This window comes from Rhineura floridana, chromosome 2 (genome assembly GCF_030035675.1).
Source record: "Rhineura floridana isolate rRhiFlo1 chromosome 2, rRhiFlo1.hap2, whole genome shotgun sequence".
In the NCBI taxonomy this organism is placed as follows: domain Eukaryota; kingdom Metazoa; phylum Chordata; class Lepidosauria; order Squamata; family Rhineuridae; genus Rhineura; species Rhineura floridana.
The window spans coordinates 10,012,501-10,029,689 of NC_084481.1; the positions used below are offsets into that span (position 1 = coordinate 10,012,501).

The 17,189-nt window shown below is 40.5% G+C and overlaps 1 protein-coding gene across 5 annotated transcripts in view; it reads left to right on the forward strand.

Annotated features, from left to right (window-relative positions):
• Window positions 1-2,705: 2,705 nt before the first annotated feature.
• UBE2F (ubiquitin conjugating enzyme E2 F (putative)) overlaps window positions 2,706-17,189 on the forward strand; it is a 52,526-nt gene continuing 38,042 nt past the window's right edge. The window contains exons 1-5 of one of the 5 annotated variants that reach the window (XM_061607721.1): window positions 2,706-3,174; window positions 4,862-4,995; window positions 7,718-7,747; window positions 8,071-8,136; window positions 13,781-13,848. In XM_061607721.1, the coding sequence (XP_061463705.1) occupies window positions 2,885-3,174; window positions 4,862-4,995; window positions 7,718-7,747; window positions 8,071-8,136; window positions 13,781-13,848 (588 nt within the window). In that variant the 5' untranslated portion in view covers window positions 2,706-2,884. The remainder of the gene's footprint in view (window positions 3,175-4,861; window positions 4,996-7,717; window positions 7,748-8,070; window positions 8,137-13,780; window positions 13,849-17,189) is intronic. The other 4 variants (XM_061607719.1, XR_009760418.1, XM_061607722.1 and 1 more) reach the window with 4 other exon arrangements.

Genomic DNA, 17,189 nt, shown 5'->3' on the forward strand with positions numbered 1-17,189 from the left:
ATTACAGCCTACGTAGTCAGATACATGAAGTGTTATCCCCAGCTGACAGATCTAGATACACTGAGATTTTTTTAAAAAACCTCTCAGGTAGAGAGCAATCCAACTCAGGGGAAGCCGACATAAGTTGTGCTGGAGCAAGAGAAGCTGGCATAAAGTTTCGCTGCATCCCATTGCCATTCAGGAACCTCTGGGTTGGCTGAATGCTGGCTCAGCTGGGAGCTGTGCATGGGATCCAGAAAGTAAAAGCCTGCTCACCCAAATACCCCTACTGGTGTGTAAGCCCTCTCCATTGACTTCTATTGCAATTATTTTCTTAGACCGACCTTTTTACTGGCATAACTTTTGCCTGGATTGGGACCTGCAGGAGCATCTCAAACACAAGTTGGATGTGGCCTAAGTCCTCTCACTTTGGCCCCTCCCCGACATGTCCCCAACACACCTGTTTTGGACGTTATGCCAGCTTACACCAACTCCGCTTGCACTGGTCTCAGCTGAGCCACCTGCGTCCCAGCTGAGCTGGGCTGAGGGACTAACGCCGGTATAGCCTAGCTGATCCAAGACCCAGCCAGCTCAGCTGGAGATCCACTGGATCCACCTCCCCTCAGCCCAGTTTAAATGCAAGTTGGATTGCACCTTTATTCATCCATTCCAGACTCACGAGTACTTTACAACTATTTTTACAAATTTTAATAGTCTTATCACTATGTTTTTCTTGGTAAGAGAAACCTTTTTCTGTTAATGCAGCCTAAAATAGCATTTGCGTTTTTTGCAGCCACATCACACTGTTGGCTCATATTCAGTTTGTGATCAACAACAATCCCAAGATCCTTCTCGCATGTAGTATTCCTGAGCCAAATGTCCCCCATCTTAAAACTGTGCATTTGGTTTCTTTTTCCTAGGTGTAGAACTTTGCACTTATCCTTGTTAAATTTCATTTTGTTGTTTTCAGCCCAATACTCCAGCCTATCAAGTTCCCTTTGAATTTTATTTCTGTCTTCCAAGGTATTAGCTATCCCTCCCAATTTTGTATCATCCGCAAATCTGATAAGCATTCCCTGCACCTTCTCATCCAAGTCATTAGTAAATAAGAAAAGATGAGTCAATGAGACTCCAAGAGAACAGCAACTAGGTTGACTGGGTGCACCACTGGGAATACTGACTTTGCCCTCCCCCATCTTCGGAAAAATTCTGTAGACACCCATGCCTAGTCTGGGGGATAGCTCTTCATAACAATGGTTTGATCCTTCTGAATGTAAGTAAAGCCAAGATGGTGAGTCTGTAAGACTCAACCGGGCTATGTTCTAGTCCTGCGATAGCACTAAAGCCACCTATGGCTGGGATGGAAAGAGGATACTGAAGAGCAACCAGGACTGCCACCCAGTAATGGTAATGGACTGCCTTCAAGTCCATCCCGACTTATGGCAACCCTATGAATAGGGTTTTCATGGTAAGTGGTATTCAGAGGGGGTTTACCATTGCCTTCCTCTGAGGCTAAGAGGCAGCGACTGGCCCAAGGTCACCCAGTGAGCTTCGTGGCTGTGTGGGGATTCGAACCCTGGTCTCCCACGTCATAGTCCAACACCTTAACCACTATATCAAAACCTCACTCATTGGCTGTGGTGCAGCCCTGTGATTACATACACCAGCAGGTCACAGCAGGGCTGCAGTTGTGTGTGTGAGAGAGCACTGTGTGGCCATTATGGAGGAAGAACGAGGTTGGAAGGAGCCATATGGTAGCAGACCACCGCAAAGGCGAGCTTGATCCTTGCTCTTTGGCAGCTCAAACCCTTAGACCTGAACACTGGCCTGACGTTTTAGCTATGGGGATTTTCGGCCATTAAATTTTGCTTGCCGTTACCCCGGGGCTAAATGCTGCTTGGCTGGACAAAAGTAGCAGATAATTAGCGTAAAAAATTCCAGGGCAGTCCCAAGTAGAAGAGCCCAGCTAAACAGGAGACAAGCAAAATGCAGCTTTACGCTTCAGGAAAAGCAGACGGGAGGTAGCAAGGGCCACAGAAGGGCGAGTCGTATTCGGTCTAATTCTCATCATCGGCTCTGCATGAGGAGCCACGGAACTCAGCTGCCCACAGGGAATCTGCCAGCAGGGCTTGCCCTGGCCCGGTACGGATCTTTCTGGAATGACAGGGCGCAGAAGCGGCAGCCGGCGCCCAGCGCTTCCACAGGGCAACAGCCAAGCCCTGGGGAGGGGACGGCCTCGTAGCCCCCACCAGAGTGTGTCCGGCCTCCGCCAACTACAACCAGGACGGCCAGAGGTCCTGGGAGCAGCAGCCACGGAGCCGCAAGTCCCCCATTCCCGGCAGGTGTCAGGCTCAGGACAGGAAGGTTCGTCCGCTGCGCCGGTCACGCCCCCGGCCGCAGCAGCAGCGAAGCGCCGCCTGAGAGCAGCTCCAGGAGCAAACGAACTCGAAGCCAGCGCCGCCGCCTCCTCTCAGGTTGCCTCCCACATCAGTCTCTCTCGTGCCATGTGGGCCTGTTTCCATCACGACCGCCCGTGCCGTGCCTCTTTCATCGCGGTCTTTCCAGGCGAGGTCTCCGAAAGACTCCCGCTCCCATGAGGCAACGCGCTACAATTGAATATGCCGGCTGAGGCGGCCTTGGCGTATGGCATGCCGGGAAGCGTAGTACGGCTGCTTGCGGGCCACAGGCGGCACCGTTATCGTTAATCCTGCGCCGGTTTTGCTGTATAAATGCTTCCCATCCCGCTCTGGGAACCATAGATGTTTGTACGGGCGGCCGCTAGGTGCGAGTTTCTTTTTAAAGGCCAAGTGCATATGGGGACAGCAGGGGTTAAATCGCTTTGGTCGTGTTCTCGCGAGACCTTAAGAAACCTCCCACTCAACTGTGTCAGCCTGGCCTCCTTACAATGCGCACGCGCAAACTCATTTTCTCGTTTGTCCCTAGCCGCGGCTCGATAAAGTTTGTGTTGGTGTTGTGGAGATGTTTTTGGCTGCTTTTAAATAATCAGTCTGAAAGCACCGCCCGTTTATTTCACTTCCGGGTCAGGAGGGGCGGGGCTGTGTTACTGCCGCCGCCTGTGCTGCTGGACCTGCAAGAGAAGCGGGAGCCCACCGGGGATGGTTCTGGCGGCGGCAGCAGTGGCGGCGGCGGTGGCGGCGACTTTGGCTTCTTCTGGTGGCTTGACGGTGTCTCCAGGTGAGCGGCGCTATCGGTGATGGGATTCTACACACACACACCTGCACTCGCGTGCTTGGAACGGGAAACTCCGTTGACCGACCTCCTTATCTCCCCTGTTCCTCGCTGCCCCCGAACGAGTGAGGTTCCCCTCCCCACCCCCCGAACGTGACCCTCCGCCGCCCTGTCAGCTTCCTTCCACCCTGGCTCAGTTTCAGTCCAGAATCTCTCTTCTCCCTTCTTCAGGTAGAGCAAAGGAAGGCAATGCAGTAATCGTTTCCACCAAAGTAGTCCCATCAATGCGTGGTTAACTTGCAGAATTTGCTGCCACGAAATCTGGTGATGGCCATTGGTTAAATCTCTTCAACAGTGGGTTGGAGAAATTCATGGAGGTGGGGAGTCCTCCCAGTAAGCATTTTTATACAGGACTGATCTGTGGCGCCATCTCTGGATTCTAGCTGGCCACTGTTGGGAGCAATTATCTAAAAGGGCTGTTGCATATTTAACAGATATATTTTCTTTCTTTACCTTTCTCCCTCCCCCACTCCAAAGAGCCCTCCTGCATCGGACCAAATGTCTGTCAGTACAGCATTCTGTTTACGACAGCAGCCATTTGGATGTCTCTGGGAAGTTCACAAGCAGGGCAACTGGATGGCTCTAAATCTGGAGTATCTATTTTGCTATCATGACCAAGAGCCATTAATAGGCCTATCTTCTTTAAATTGACCTAACCCTGGGGAAAAATTGTCCCTGCATCATACAACACTGAATTCTGTAAGTTAATTGCGTGTTGTGTGGAGTTACTGTGTTTTTTCTATTCTGAAACTACTTTCCTTTTCATTATCTTTTTTTATAAACCTCTGACATACCCCTTTTATCACACAATGCTGTCGAGGTTTACTTAGAAGTAAACCACATTGAGTTCAACTAAGAGAAAAAGCCTGAAACACTTTAGTTTTTCCTCATAAAGAAAATCACTCTAGTCTCATGGTATGTTGTGACATAATGGTGAGCCAAACCATGGCTTAGCTCTGGGTACCATGGCAGGAGGATGACCAAGGAGAAAAAAAGCAGCTGCAATTTTTACTGTGGGTACCTGTGACTTGCACATTCATGCTTGGCTATGGTTTGGCTTAGACATTACATCTGAACTAGGTCTTTCTCTGATGTGAAATATCCTGACTTCTTCTGTAATCCTGGTGGGTAGTTGTTGAAATATACAAGTAGTTGGGGAGCTGGAGATTCTAATTGTTCTTATTGGAATAGTATACCTTCATACTTGCTATTAGTCAATAACAAGACTGCTTTGACAGCAGTGTCAATAATGATTATTAGGAGGGGCCATGTCTCAGTAGCAGAGCACATGTTTTGTGTACAGAAGGCCCCAGGTTCAGTCTCTAGTAGAGTCTCAGCAGAATTGGGGAGGGGGAGCGTTCTCCCTGAAACCTTTGAGACCTGCTTCCAGCTAAAGTCAATAGTACGGAACTAATAGTCACACTGAGCATAATGCACATTCTTATATTCATAAGACTAAACTAGTGAAAACAGATATTTTCCAAGTGTTGAGCCTATTGCTATTCATAAAAATATTCAAGGAAAGCCATGCATAAAAAATAATTTCATGTAATTGAACCTTACATTTGGAAGAAAAAACAGGTAAAAGCTAGGGCAAAAACCTACTTTATTTTATTTCATATATGTGTTTTAGATTGAAGATAGCAGTAATGCTTACATTGGCGAGCAAACTAAAACGGGATGATGGTGTCAAGGGGCCCCGTTCATCCAACCCAGCTTCTGATTCTACTCGAAGAGTGTCTGTTAGAGATAAATTGCTTGTTAAAGGTAATGCTGTTACAGAAAATACTACTGTTGTCCTAAAGTTTATTACACTGTCTGATAATTGAGCTAAATGCTGGATAGCACAGAATTAAAAACAAAACTATAAGAGAGAAGTTAAGATGATTACAAATCTACTAACACACCAAAAAGCATGGAAATTGCAAGTTAAAGTGCCCACCTTAACTTCCACATCATATAGACAATTTGTACAGAGCAATCCTCTACAAGCTTATTCAGGAGTAAGTAAGCTTACTTCCAGATAACTGTGCATAGAATTTCAGTCTTACATCATTGTGGTCATATACAATTTAGTCCCTGTGTATCTTTGGTCTTTCACCTCCCATCCTCTTCAAGTTGGGGGACAACTGAAGCTATCAACATTGTGGGGGCATTCGGCTACTAGCTGCACACTGACCCTCTTGTTATGCTGTCATTTGGGTTGGAAAGAATGGCATACATTACTAATGACAGGCTGCATATTTGGGGTGGGGAAATCAATTGTGATAGATGGAAGATCCACAAAGGATAAAAGAATAGAGATACAGGCATTGTGGCACATGTCTATATCACTATGTGGCAACACGTCAGTAAAAGAATAGAATACGTGACTAAGTCTGATTTTTATGAATAGCAGGCATAGGATTGGGCTTTGGAACTGGCTAGTTCTGTTCAGAACAGTAGGATGGGATATAAATCTGATAAATAAATAAAAATAATAAAATAAGTGAATTAAATCATCTGGTAATTTAATGAAACTTGCTTGTTCTGTTGCTGATTAAACATGCATGAAATTGCACTCTGTAGTGGGCTTTTTAGGCTGCCTGTTAGAATGTATTCAAGTTTGATATAAAACACTTATGCCAATGATCTATGCCCTCTCCCTAAACCTTCAGAGGAAGAACAAAAAATCCTCAGGAAAAAATACTTTGTTTTCTGAACTTTAATAAGTCTTCATATCTCTAGAAATGACTGCATTATATGCATCAAATCTGTGCTGAACAGATATGTAAAAGTAAAAATTCCAAAGAAACAGAATTCATTCTCAAGTGTGAACTTAATGAGCCTCATGGAAAATTACATCCAGGTCAATCCAATTGATTTATCTCTTGAAAGAGTGAGGAAGCCTGAAACCAGCTGTTAAGCATTCTAGAGCTTTGGAGATATAATTGACCTTTCCCATGAATTGCACCAGGCTTTGACTGCAGTAATAGGTTTAAACTATTTCTCCATGGCTAAATGTTTGATCCACATCTTAGTATATTGTCATAGTACATGAGGGTATACTCAAGTGGCTGTAGAGCATATTTCTATTTGCACCTTATTTGTGTCATGGCATTTTAGTCAGTGCTGTACCTAAAATGATCTAAATCCTGTTAAGGAAGAGCTGTGGCTGTAGTTCACTTTGGAATAGAGCCTTGTGAATTTGTGAGTATTTACAATCTTGAACATGAAAAAGGTCAGTTGTGGCTTAGCTGCAGTCCACCTGGATGGAAAGCATGTGGTTTATATGCTGTATACTAGGAAATCTAAAGCACATTTTTCAGTATTAATGGGTGGAGAGGGGTTGCTGCTACTACTGCACAGGGAGCAAGAGAGACAGGGCTGCTTTACTAAAAGGAAATTAAAATTTGGGAATGTAATAACTTAAACATGAATAGTCCTGTTGTAAGAACAGTGATAAAAATGAAGGTCTTCTGCCTATTATTATTATTATTAGAACTTATTAGTTACTTGCTACCTAAAAGGTCTCCAAGCAACTTACAATTAAAAACGTACACATAAATACATATCATAGAAAGAAAAAAGCAAATAAAATATTAACATTCCATAGAACATAGATTAGCAAAGCTGGTCCCCCCCCCCATGACTCCGGTCCTTGCCTGACATTAGCATGTGTCCCTCAAGGGAATGTGACTTCTCATCGAGAGATACAATAAATGTGCTAAGTGTCTTATCAAAGTGGGGGAAATGTTACATAGACCCCGATATGGAAGAATTTAGTCACTCTTAAATCCCACTGAAAACAATAGGGCTTAAATTAGTTGTGATTAACTTGTTCTATTAATTTTAACGGGACCTACGTACAACTGACTTTCTCTGGATTTGGGGAGTCTTGTTTTTTCAGTTGATGCTGTCCTTTGGCTTCATTGTGTGTGTGCGGGCTCTTATAGGGGCAACTGTTTAGAATGCTTCCATATAGAAGGTGTAGCTCTGTTCTGACTCTTGTAAAATATAAAAGTAAATATTAGTATTGGTAATTACATCCTGCCTTTTTAAAATTTACTGTGTTTAACTTAGTATTTTTGTGTTATGGGAATTAAATGATTTAGGCTGCAATCCTATACTCATCTGGTAGTAAGTCCCATTGAACTTTGTGGGGCTTACTTGTGACTAGACATATATAGGATTGTATTGTTAATAAGTTTATCTTAGAGTTGTCTGTTTTGACATTGCTACCATTTAGTAATTATGTGATTTTATTGATTGAGATATTTCAGTTTAATTATTTAGTAAATGTGCAATATTGCTTTATGAGTTGTTCATTACACATTATATCGTAATATATAATATATTCTCTATTAAGATATTAATTGTTTTTGCTGCATTTTTGTATTGTAGCTTTATCAGTTTCCATGTAAACTTACACTTCCTTGAGCATTCTATATAGAAACGTGGTATATAAAATTGACATTGCCTGACATAATTTTTATTTCATTTTTAACAGAAGTTGCAGAACTTGAAGTAAATCTACCATGTGAGTAAAGTGTCCAGCAAGTTTTCTGAGGAATGTATCAATGCTTTTATCATATCCATATAGCTGGGAGATGCTGCTGCCTTGGCTCCTTTGGGAGGAAGGGGGGGATATCAGTTTAATAAATAAATAGATCTATGCATAAACTCAGCTCAGATTGCAGCTACCTTTTGTAAAAATTAATTGAGCAATAAGTTACCTTCTGTGCATCCTTTGAGATTTCTTGTTCTTTTATTCCTGTGTTTGGTGCCTCCTTCTCTCTGTAGCTTCTGTCAGAAATGTCACAATTGTGAGCTGTTTTCAGATTTTTTAAATTTTATTTTCAGGTACATGTGAAGTGAACTTTCCTGACCCAAATAAACTCCATTATTTTCTCCTAACTGTAAACCCAGGTAATCTTTTTAAAATATATCTTGACAATGTTAAATTTAAGTGACCCTGAGCACAGAATATATAGGGTGTTTTATATACACACAAATAAATTGGTATGCACATACACAAAACTGTCAGTACCAGTGCTTTTATATTAAAATATTTGGGCAAACTGAAAGCAAAGGCTTGTCATTTAGAGAGAAATAAAGGGTAAGTGGATAGAGAGATATATTTGTATTTTGATGGTTAATTTACAGCCGCTCTTAACATATCAAAGCTATGTAATTCAAAAAGAGAACTACACTACTCAAGTGAGTGGAAAACTACAAAATTACATAAATCTTTTTTAAATGTTAAATACTGTTACGTTTTTAAGCCAAATGCAATAGAATAGGTATGAAATAAGTTAAACGATAAATTAGAATAAATATAACAGTTCATAATGTGAATATCAATATGAACCCAATAGTCATTCAAAAGCATATGTATAAAATCAGCCTATTCATAATAAATTCTATAATTGTTTAATAGCTAAAATGTTTTAAGAAAATCAGATCTTCATTGTTACAGTCAATGACCAGCATAAAATAGAGACATAAAATGTTTTAAAAGGACACAAAAATCCCAGACAAAGTTAATGGACCCTTAAACAGTATAAGAAATAGTGCATGCTCTTGATAGAATATGCCTAGGAGACAGCGAGATGGCCTGCTTTGGAGGGGATTGCACTCCCCTGGAAGGAGCGGGTCTTGCAGCTTGGGGATAGTCCTGGACCCAACATTGTCACTGGAGCCTCAGATAGCCTTGATGGGTAGGAGTGCTTTTTTCCAGCTCCAGCTGGTTGACTAGTTACGGCCCCTTTTGTACAGAAATGACCTGTTTGCTGTACTCCAGATTGGATTATTGCAATGTCCTCTACATGCGTATGCCCTTGTAGACAGCTCAGAAAGTTCAACTGGTCTAAAATGCAGCAGCTAGTTTACTGGCCGGGGTTCCCTTTAGAACTTGTATAACCCCTGTTTTAAAACACCTATATTGGTTGCCAGTTTGTTTCCAAGCCCAGTTCAAAGTGATCTTGTTAGTGTTTGAGATCAGCAGAAGGGGCCCTCTTGGTAGTTCTGCCATCCTCAGAGGTTTGGGAGATGGTGGCCCCGAGAGGGCATTTTGTGTGGCAGCTCCTAGGTTGTGAAACTCCCTCCCCACAGAGGTGCATTTGGCAACTTTGCCGTACAGATTTTAGTGAATGCTGGAGATGCACCTCTTTACCCTTTTACCCTGGCCTTGAGATGTATTTTTTTAGGATCCACCCTATTTTTATGTTGTGATTTTAATTTGGTCTTAATTGTTTTTAATGATGTATTTTAAACGGTTGTAACCTACCCTGGGACCTCGGGGTAAAGGGCAGGTAATAAATTAAAATAATCATAAATAATGTAGTCGCAGTAATACATAAAACCAGATGTAAAATGAATTACAGCTACAAAACACATATGAGAGACTCATATAGTAGCCAAAAAAGCACTGAAGGAACTGAAAGTACAGAATTCCCCTATGAAGCTGAATCTAGATGAAAATATTGTAGAATTGTTGGTGAGATCCATGGATTATATCTGCTTTCATTACTTCATGGAAACTAAATCAGAAATGAGGAATTTCTCATGGTTAGCAGCTGAAAATATCCCTTGGCCTCTTATGCATTATGAAATATGTTGTCTGATGCAAATCATCCAAAATAGCTCAACCAGCAGAACATCCCAAATGGGGATTGTTACCTAGAAACTTCATCATGAAAAACAAATCCCAAAATTAGAAAGTGGTACTGGGCTGCTACTGGTGACATAAATATTATTCTATAATATTTCCAATGGAGAATAATGCTGAGTCCCATCCTATACTTCATTATTCCAAAACATTACAGAGATACTGAATTTTTCAAATTGGTTGTCAGCTTGTTTCTCTTCCTTAATTTTAACAATATTAGTTAATTTAGCCATGTGTGCAATATTCCAAATCCTTAGGAACCAATCATTGAGGTAGCACTTCACACAGAAACATGTGCGCAAACACACACACGCACACCGTGGTGGCTTAGTTAATAGATGACTTGCCATTTCTGTATTCAGAGGGGACTGGAGTCCCAAGTAATAAAACTAGCTGATCTAATGAGTTTGGTTTAGATATAGTCCTCCAAATCCAAATGTCCTCAAGTATTTTCTTTCCCATGTCCCTTTCCCACTTCTGTTGATGGCTACTAGTATCCACTTAAAATTCAGAATCACATTATACATTTGACTAAGAAAAAAAAAATCTTATTTGATTGCTCGATATCAGTACTTCAAGCTGTGTACTACTATACAATTAATTAGTGTTTTCACAAAGTTTTGAGAAAACACTTTTAGGTGTTAAGGTCCCTTTACATGAGATACCTATACAAGAGCATCCAAATAGTGGGGAAATTAGCCCCATACTTTTTGATTTGTTACATGATGTAAATAAAAGCCTTTAGCTGTAAAAATGTTATAAAAGATAAATTGCCAATAAATTAGTTGACAATATCAGATTACTGTTCGGGTATTTTAATAATTTTGATTGTGTATTTATTGTATGCAGAAGAACGCTATACTCTACCATGTAGAGAGTGTGTAATTTGAAATGTAGTTAGTATTGTCGTGTTGGTCATACTGTTAGTGATGCTTTTTCTTGAGTCAGTTTTATTAGAATAAGTAGCAAGCTTTCAGTTTGCATGAAACATAATACATAATTCAGTGTAACTTGAAAGTTTGCTACCATATTTCATCTGGATTTTTGGTTCCTTTTCAGATGGATGTAAAGCGCTATTGTAGATAATAGTAGACTAAAATATCACCAGTTATGACCAGTGTGTAATGGTTAAGGTGTTGGACTACGACCTGGGAGACCAGGGTTCAAATCCCCACACAGCCACGAAGCTCACTGTGTGACCTTGGGCCAGTCACTGCCTCTCAGCCTCAGAGGAAGGCTATGGTAAACCACCTCTGAATACTGCTTACCCTGAAAACCCTATTCATAGGGTCGTCATAAGTCGGAATTGACTTGAAGGCAGTCCATTTCCTTTCCATGACAAGATGGATAAGTTCTTGTACTGCATAGATATAGGCACTAGATGGCACTGTTAAGATGTTTGGTTTGCAGGAGGAATCTCGATTTTTAAGTGTTTTGCTCAATTTTTTTCTTCAGTCATAGTTTTGAAGCAGAATATACACACATTGAAACAAATTTGGGTGGTGATTCTAGATGAATATATGAAATTTATTTACTTGGCTTTTCTGGTGTCTTCCCCAGAATTACTCTGCCTCCAGGCTCCAGTGCTGTCATTTCCATACTGCCAAGATCGCATGACCCCAGTTGACTCTAGTCTGTCCCATGTGTGAGGAATTTTCATTAGTCCTTCTAACAACTCCCTTCCTCAGCCCTGCTTTTCCTCAGCGTTTCAGCCTGTTGTAATTTTTTCCCTTTCCTTCAGCCATGCTTCCTGTCTTTTACTTCCTGGGCCCTCTTCTTTCTATATTCTTACAGCCAACCTTGAGAGTACTCCTGTTTCTCCCCCTTTCACTCCTTCATAGACTGTCCATCGCCATACAGATGTTCCTGTCCAAAGTCTTAACTGCTTGCTAGCAAAACTCATTTTTCCACAGATGTGTTGCCTTTTTGCAATTTACTGCTAAAACTCATTCTCTGAGTGTGAATTGAAAAGAGTGCTAACCATCCATTTATTTATTTAGAATATTTTTATTCTGGTTCATGGTTCTCTAAGTGGCTTACAAAAGATTCTTCTGACAGTAAAATTCACATTGAAGTCTGGCATTAGGAACAGAAATAACATGGTGTTCCTATGGGGCCAGATTTATTCAGATGCCCTTGCCTTTGTTCTTCCACAATGTTTATTTATTTATTAGATTTATATCCTGCCCTTTCTCCCAGGAGGAGCCCAGGGTGGTTGTCCTTTAGCATCCCCCTCCTAGGCACCAGCTCCCACTGATGTCCTGAAAGACCAGGGAGTGCGGCTGAGGAGATGGAACATGCTCAGCCAAATGTGAAGACATAAGAGAGGGGGCGGTATGAGCAGTCTTGGGGAAGCCTCAGTGTTTGCAGAAGTACCAGAAATCTAAATCTTTAGGGGGGAAGACCCTAAGGTAGGGTGTGCGCACCTCAATCCAAACCGAGCATGCTCAGTAGGCATAGAACGCAGGCCAACAGGGTTGGGGGAGGATAGAAAATGGAATGGAGAATCCTGGAAGAAGATTTGACTGCTGGAACCCTGAAAAGAAGCAGTTTGCACTACAACATTTTGTTGCAGGTCTCACTTGTTTTTATGTATGCTTTTGATTCTGCTATAAAATCTAAAAGAATAAAGTTGACTTTAGTTTTCTATTCAGTATTTTAAAAAAACAAAAAACTCCTGGTTGCTCTTTATTAGAGATCACCTTCTTGAGGATGACTAAATCAGTCTTTGCAACCTGGTAAGGAAAGTATAAGCAGCACATTAAAAGTACTGTGTGTCTTGACTGGCTGCCATATATATGGCCCAAAGTTAATGTGGTGTTTTTGCAAAGTTCTGTCCACAGTCATATGGTATAAGCCAGGGGCTTTCAACCTTGGGTCCCTAGGTGTTGTTGGATTACAGCTCCCATTATCCCCATCTAGCTGAGCCAATGGTCAAGGTTCATGGGGGTTATGGGCCAACAACATCTGGGGACCCAAGGCTGAAGAACACTGATATAAGCAAGCTGGTCATGCCACATAATTCATTTAAGAGTTCTGAGAGCTCAGTCTGAGAGACAAATGATGTCATGGGTTAAAAATTGGTATGCTGCTGAACTCATGTAAAGGACAGGATGGGTTTTTAAAACCACCACCACCTGTACTTTTTGCCATAGTTATGCATATAAGTTGTTTTTCACCTCTGAAACCAGTAATAACCCCCCTGGGAGAAAAATATCTAGGAGTGCAGATGTTTGGGGACCAGTTGATGGGAATTGTGGGGAGAGTGTTGTACTTGGATCCTGTGCTTGGGCTTCCCATGAGCATCTGGTTCGCCACCATAAGAACAGGATGCTGGACTCAATAGGCCTGTTCCAGCAGGGCTTTTCTTATGTCTGTTCCGCTGCTGCCATCATGTCTAGTTTGACCCTAATCCTGATCTATTTTAAACATCATGAACAGCATAGGATGCCAAAGCTAGGTCTTAGAAATTTTGAACATAGGCTGTTTTGAACATAGGCTGTTTTGAACATAGGCTGTTTTGAACATAGGCTGTTTTGAACATAGGCTGTTTTGAACATAGGCTGTTTTGAACATAGGCTGTTTTGAACATAGGCTGTTTTGAACATAGGGTGAGATCCAACATCATGCAAGCAAACTTCAGTTTGTACAACAGGACTTACCCTTTCTCTCCTCTCTCCATGACTATCCAAATCCGCTCTAGAGAATCCCCCAACTCTCCAGACCAGATTTTGGAGGCATATGGGAATGGGGCTGCATAAAGAAGCGGGAGCCCATTCAGCCAACTATGTCCATTCCACTGGCAGATGGACACCATTGGATTTCACCAATAACTTCCCTAGGAACAGTTATCTTTCCTGTGATATTGCATATTTTCTTTAAACATCTGTTTTTCTTTAACAGATGAAGGTTATTATCAAAGTGGAACCTTTCAGTTTGAAATTGAAGTTCCTGATGCCTATAATATGGTGGTAAGTAACTGTTCAATACTTACTGAGTTTCCTTTTACAACAGGCTTCGAAAAGCAGTTTTGAACTGTTTGTCACACTACTTGACTGGGGTCATACTGTTCAGGTTATACCTGTATTAGAAATGTACTTTAAAAAAAGAGAGAATTAGTTTTGTATGCCATCTTATACTTGAGAAAATGTTAATACTGAAAAGTAATTCTCTTGAATCACATCTCCCCAGATTATAGGTGTGATCTTGCAGTTATCAAGAGAAAATTATTTTGCATGGAGGATATGTACTTTATATGTTCCTTAGAGATTATTCTATTTCTAAAGGGCACATAAGATACCATTCTAAATTTAATTTTAAAAACTATTTAATATATTCTACTCAAGAGAATTGTTATCCAAGATCTTGTAATTGTAGTAGGCGGAAGGGAGAACAGGATAATGTGAGAGGAAAGACTACTTGTATTGCATTTTTGTTTCTGCTTATGCCAGAACAATGTGAAGGTCAGAATCATCATGAGATACTAGATACTGCCTTTGCCTGCTTTTTACTGATTGGGCTGCTGCTTTGCCTATATTAGACCATTAGATATTTTTCAGGTTTTCATTTTTATTTTGAAAGGAAAATTAACTTCTCTTGCATTTATTCTCATGTAAAAAGTGCACATTTTTTTTTGGTTTAAAGTTTCCTAGTATAAGATCATATAAATAACAGCTGCTACTATATTATCAGGCACTTTTAGTACTGCATGTTGAACAAGAATAATTTTCATATTCATAGAAAAATAGAATATTCTTGTTAATGTTTTTCTCACTTCTTGGTGGGGAAAAAAAAGCTTGGGAATTGCAGCCAATACACAAAGGTTTGAATGCGTACATATAATTAGAAGAACAGTGAAATCAATTTTTGAGAGTTGGATTCTTGCATTGAGCTTTAATTGAAGGAAGAAGGATGTTTTCTGTTGCCAGTAAGGATGTTTTTGTGGTTGCATAATGTAGCTTTACATCCCAGTGTTTATAAATTATCTTTGTTTGTTTAATCAGTTTAAACATGTGATAGAAAGATTCTTGAGGCTGAAGGAGATAAAACAGATTGCGTTGATTTTAGAATCGAATAGTGTCAGTCTGGGGCTGTCACTATTAATGGACAGAATTTTTAGATGGCTGTTCTAATTTATCTTATTTTGAAAGTTGTAATTTGCAGTCACATTTGTCTGAGTTTTGCTATTCTGTGTGTCAGGTAACTTTTGAACTGCTTTCTTAAACATGTTCACATACTGTTGCTATAAAAACTACTCATCTCAGTAAAGAGAAGCTTATATGTGTGTTGCTGCTTTGCTTTCCTTTGCACAAGAAAAACTATCTCACACCAATCTGTGTTGCAGTTTCTCTTGGAAGGGGGACATAAGCCAAGACACCTCCAATTGTCTTGTTGTAGATTAACTGGGGACTGAACCTGGCTACAAAATACATGATGTTCAGGAGATTGTTATTTAAATGTCTCCACTCCCCCTGCATTGTTCCATTCCTTGTTTTTGTTCCCTGGCTCTGTTTATGCTATATTTGATAGCGAGATCTGAACCTTTCATTAGCTTACACTTGGGGCACTGGAGCTAGGGCAGGAAGATTTAAATCATAACACGTAAATATTAAATACCCTTCCTTTCCCCTACATGGTGAATACTACCTGACCTGTTCTATCCCCTGAAAGATATTTGGATGACAATTACCTAGTTTTTAATTGTTCCCTTCATATTTTCTAGAAAGCAATCAAACGACACTCTATATTCATATAGTATTAAACTTGGAAATTGGAGGCAGGTTGTCTTCAGAAATCATGCCGATAATGAAGTTGCAATCTTAAACTGAAAGAAGTTGCACTAAACAGATTCAAAAGGTTTTTTAGTAACACCTCACAGGATAAAGAACTCTGATAATCACAAATTGCTGACAGCAGGATAGCTGTAGTTATCAGAAGTGGGTTACTCACAGGAAAAAAAAATTAAATCTTTATTGGATTCAGTTTCACTTAATTGCTAAATAATTTTGGCATCCCAGTAATCTCTGGCCAGATGCAATTGACCAGCTCCATCATTTTAGGTTGTAGAGTGTGTACTATTTTGCATCGTATTTGGTCAGATTCTGAAGAAGCTTTGTAGAAGCTTCATGGAACGACTGCTTTAGAGGACTGATGCTACACTTTGGAGATATGAATCTGGATACAGTTCAAAAAATAAAAATAATACCTTGCCCTTTAATACCAAGATGTCTTTCAGAGTTCAAGGAATCATCTCCACTTAAAATATTATCTACTTCAGTTAGAAACCTTAGGAGCAATATCCTGTGATTCTAAACGTTTGATTGTACTACACTCTTGACTAAGCATGTTCTAAATGGCTTATTTGCAGCTTGTTGAGTCTCAGGGGTTTTGCAGGATATACGGTTTTCAAGCATTTTCAAACTTACATTTAAAAGAAAAGGAAAAAACTGTTAATTACAGTACCAGTTCCTGTCAGCTGCCGCCTTCATTTGACTTTGAAGGAAGTGTTTAATGCAGATGAAGATACTTTCCTTCCTGATCTTTGGGCACCCTCCCTTCCAACCAGGCAGCTGTCATTCTGATAGGAGGTCAGGCCATATACTATATTATGGTAACATAACTGCTGTAGACCCTTGCTGGAGCATGCAGCTGGCCCATAGAGGGTCAGGTAAGCTCTGATTTCAATCCTCCAAAACCCGCATTGGGATGAAATGGAAAAAGATTAGTTTGTTGCAAATTAAAAGCAGAAGTTTGTGATCTCCCTCCCTCTCATGGGAAGAAGGGAGGGCCCAAGCCTACAGTTCTTTTAGTCATCCAAAACTTGGTTTGGAGGATTATCTGCATTTAGCCAATGTAAGTTAAGATTTACAGCTTCCTTTCAAATGCTCTCACTATTCCTAAATTATTCCCATCAGAGTACAGCACCATACCCTTCTATCTCAAAGCAGGTCTTCTATGTATACAGATCCTGTGCTTGAGGGTGCACAGACAGCAACTTAAGTGGAATAGCAACAGTGAAATGGAAATCTAAATTACTTAAATATCTGGGGAGAAAACTTACTCAAATAGGGTTATTTTCAGGCTAGGAGATAGAATCATTTATTCTGATAGAGGGTTGTAAATATATGGGTCTGGACTGATAAATAATACTAGGATGAAAAGATTTGACATACCAGTTAAAGATTGATAGGTCTTATATTCAGTAGTTCAGATATGTTAACTATAACAGCTCTGAGTATTTTTCAGAGATGAAACCTTTATGTTAATGCTTTATCATAATGAGGCAAAAATGTCAGCTAATCTTGAGTTCTAC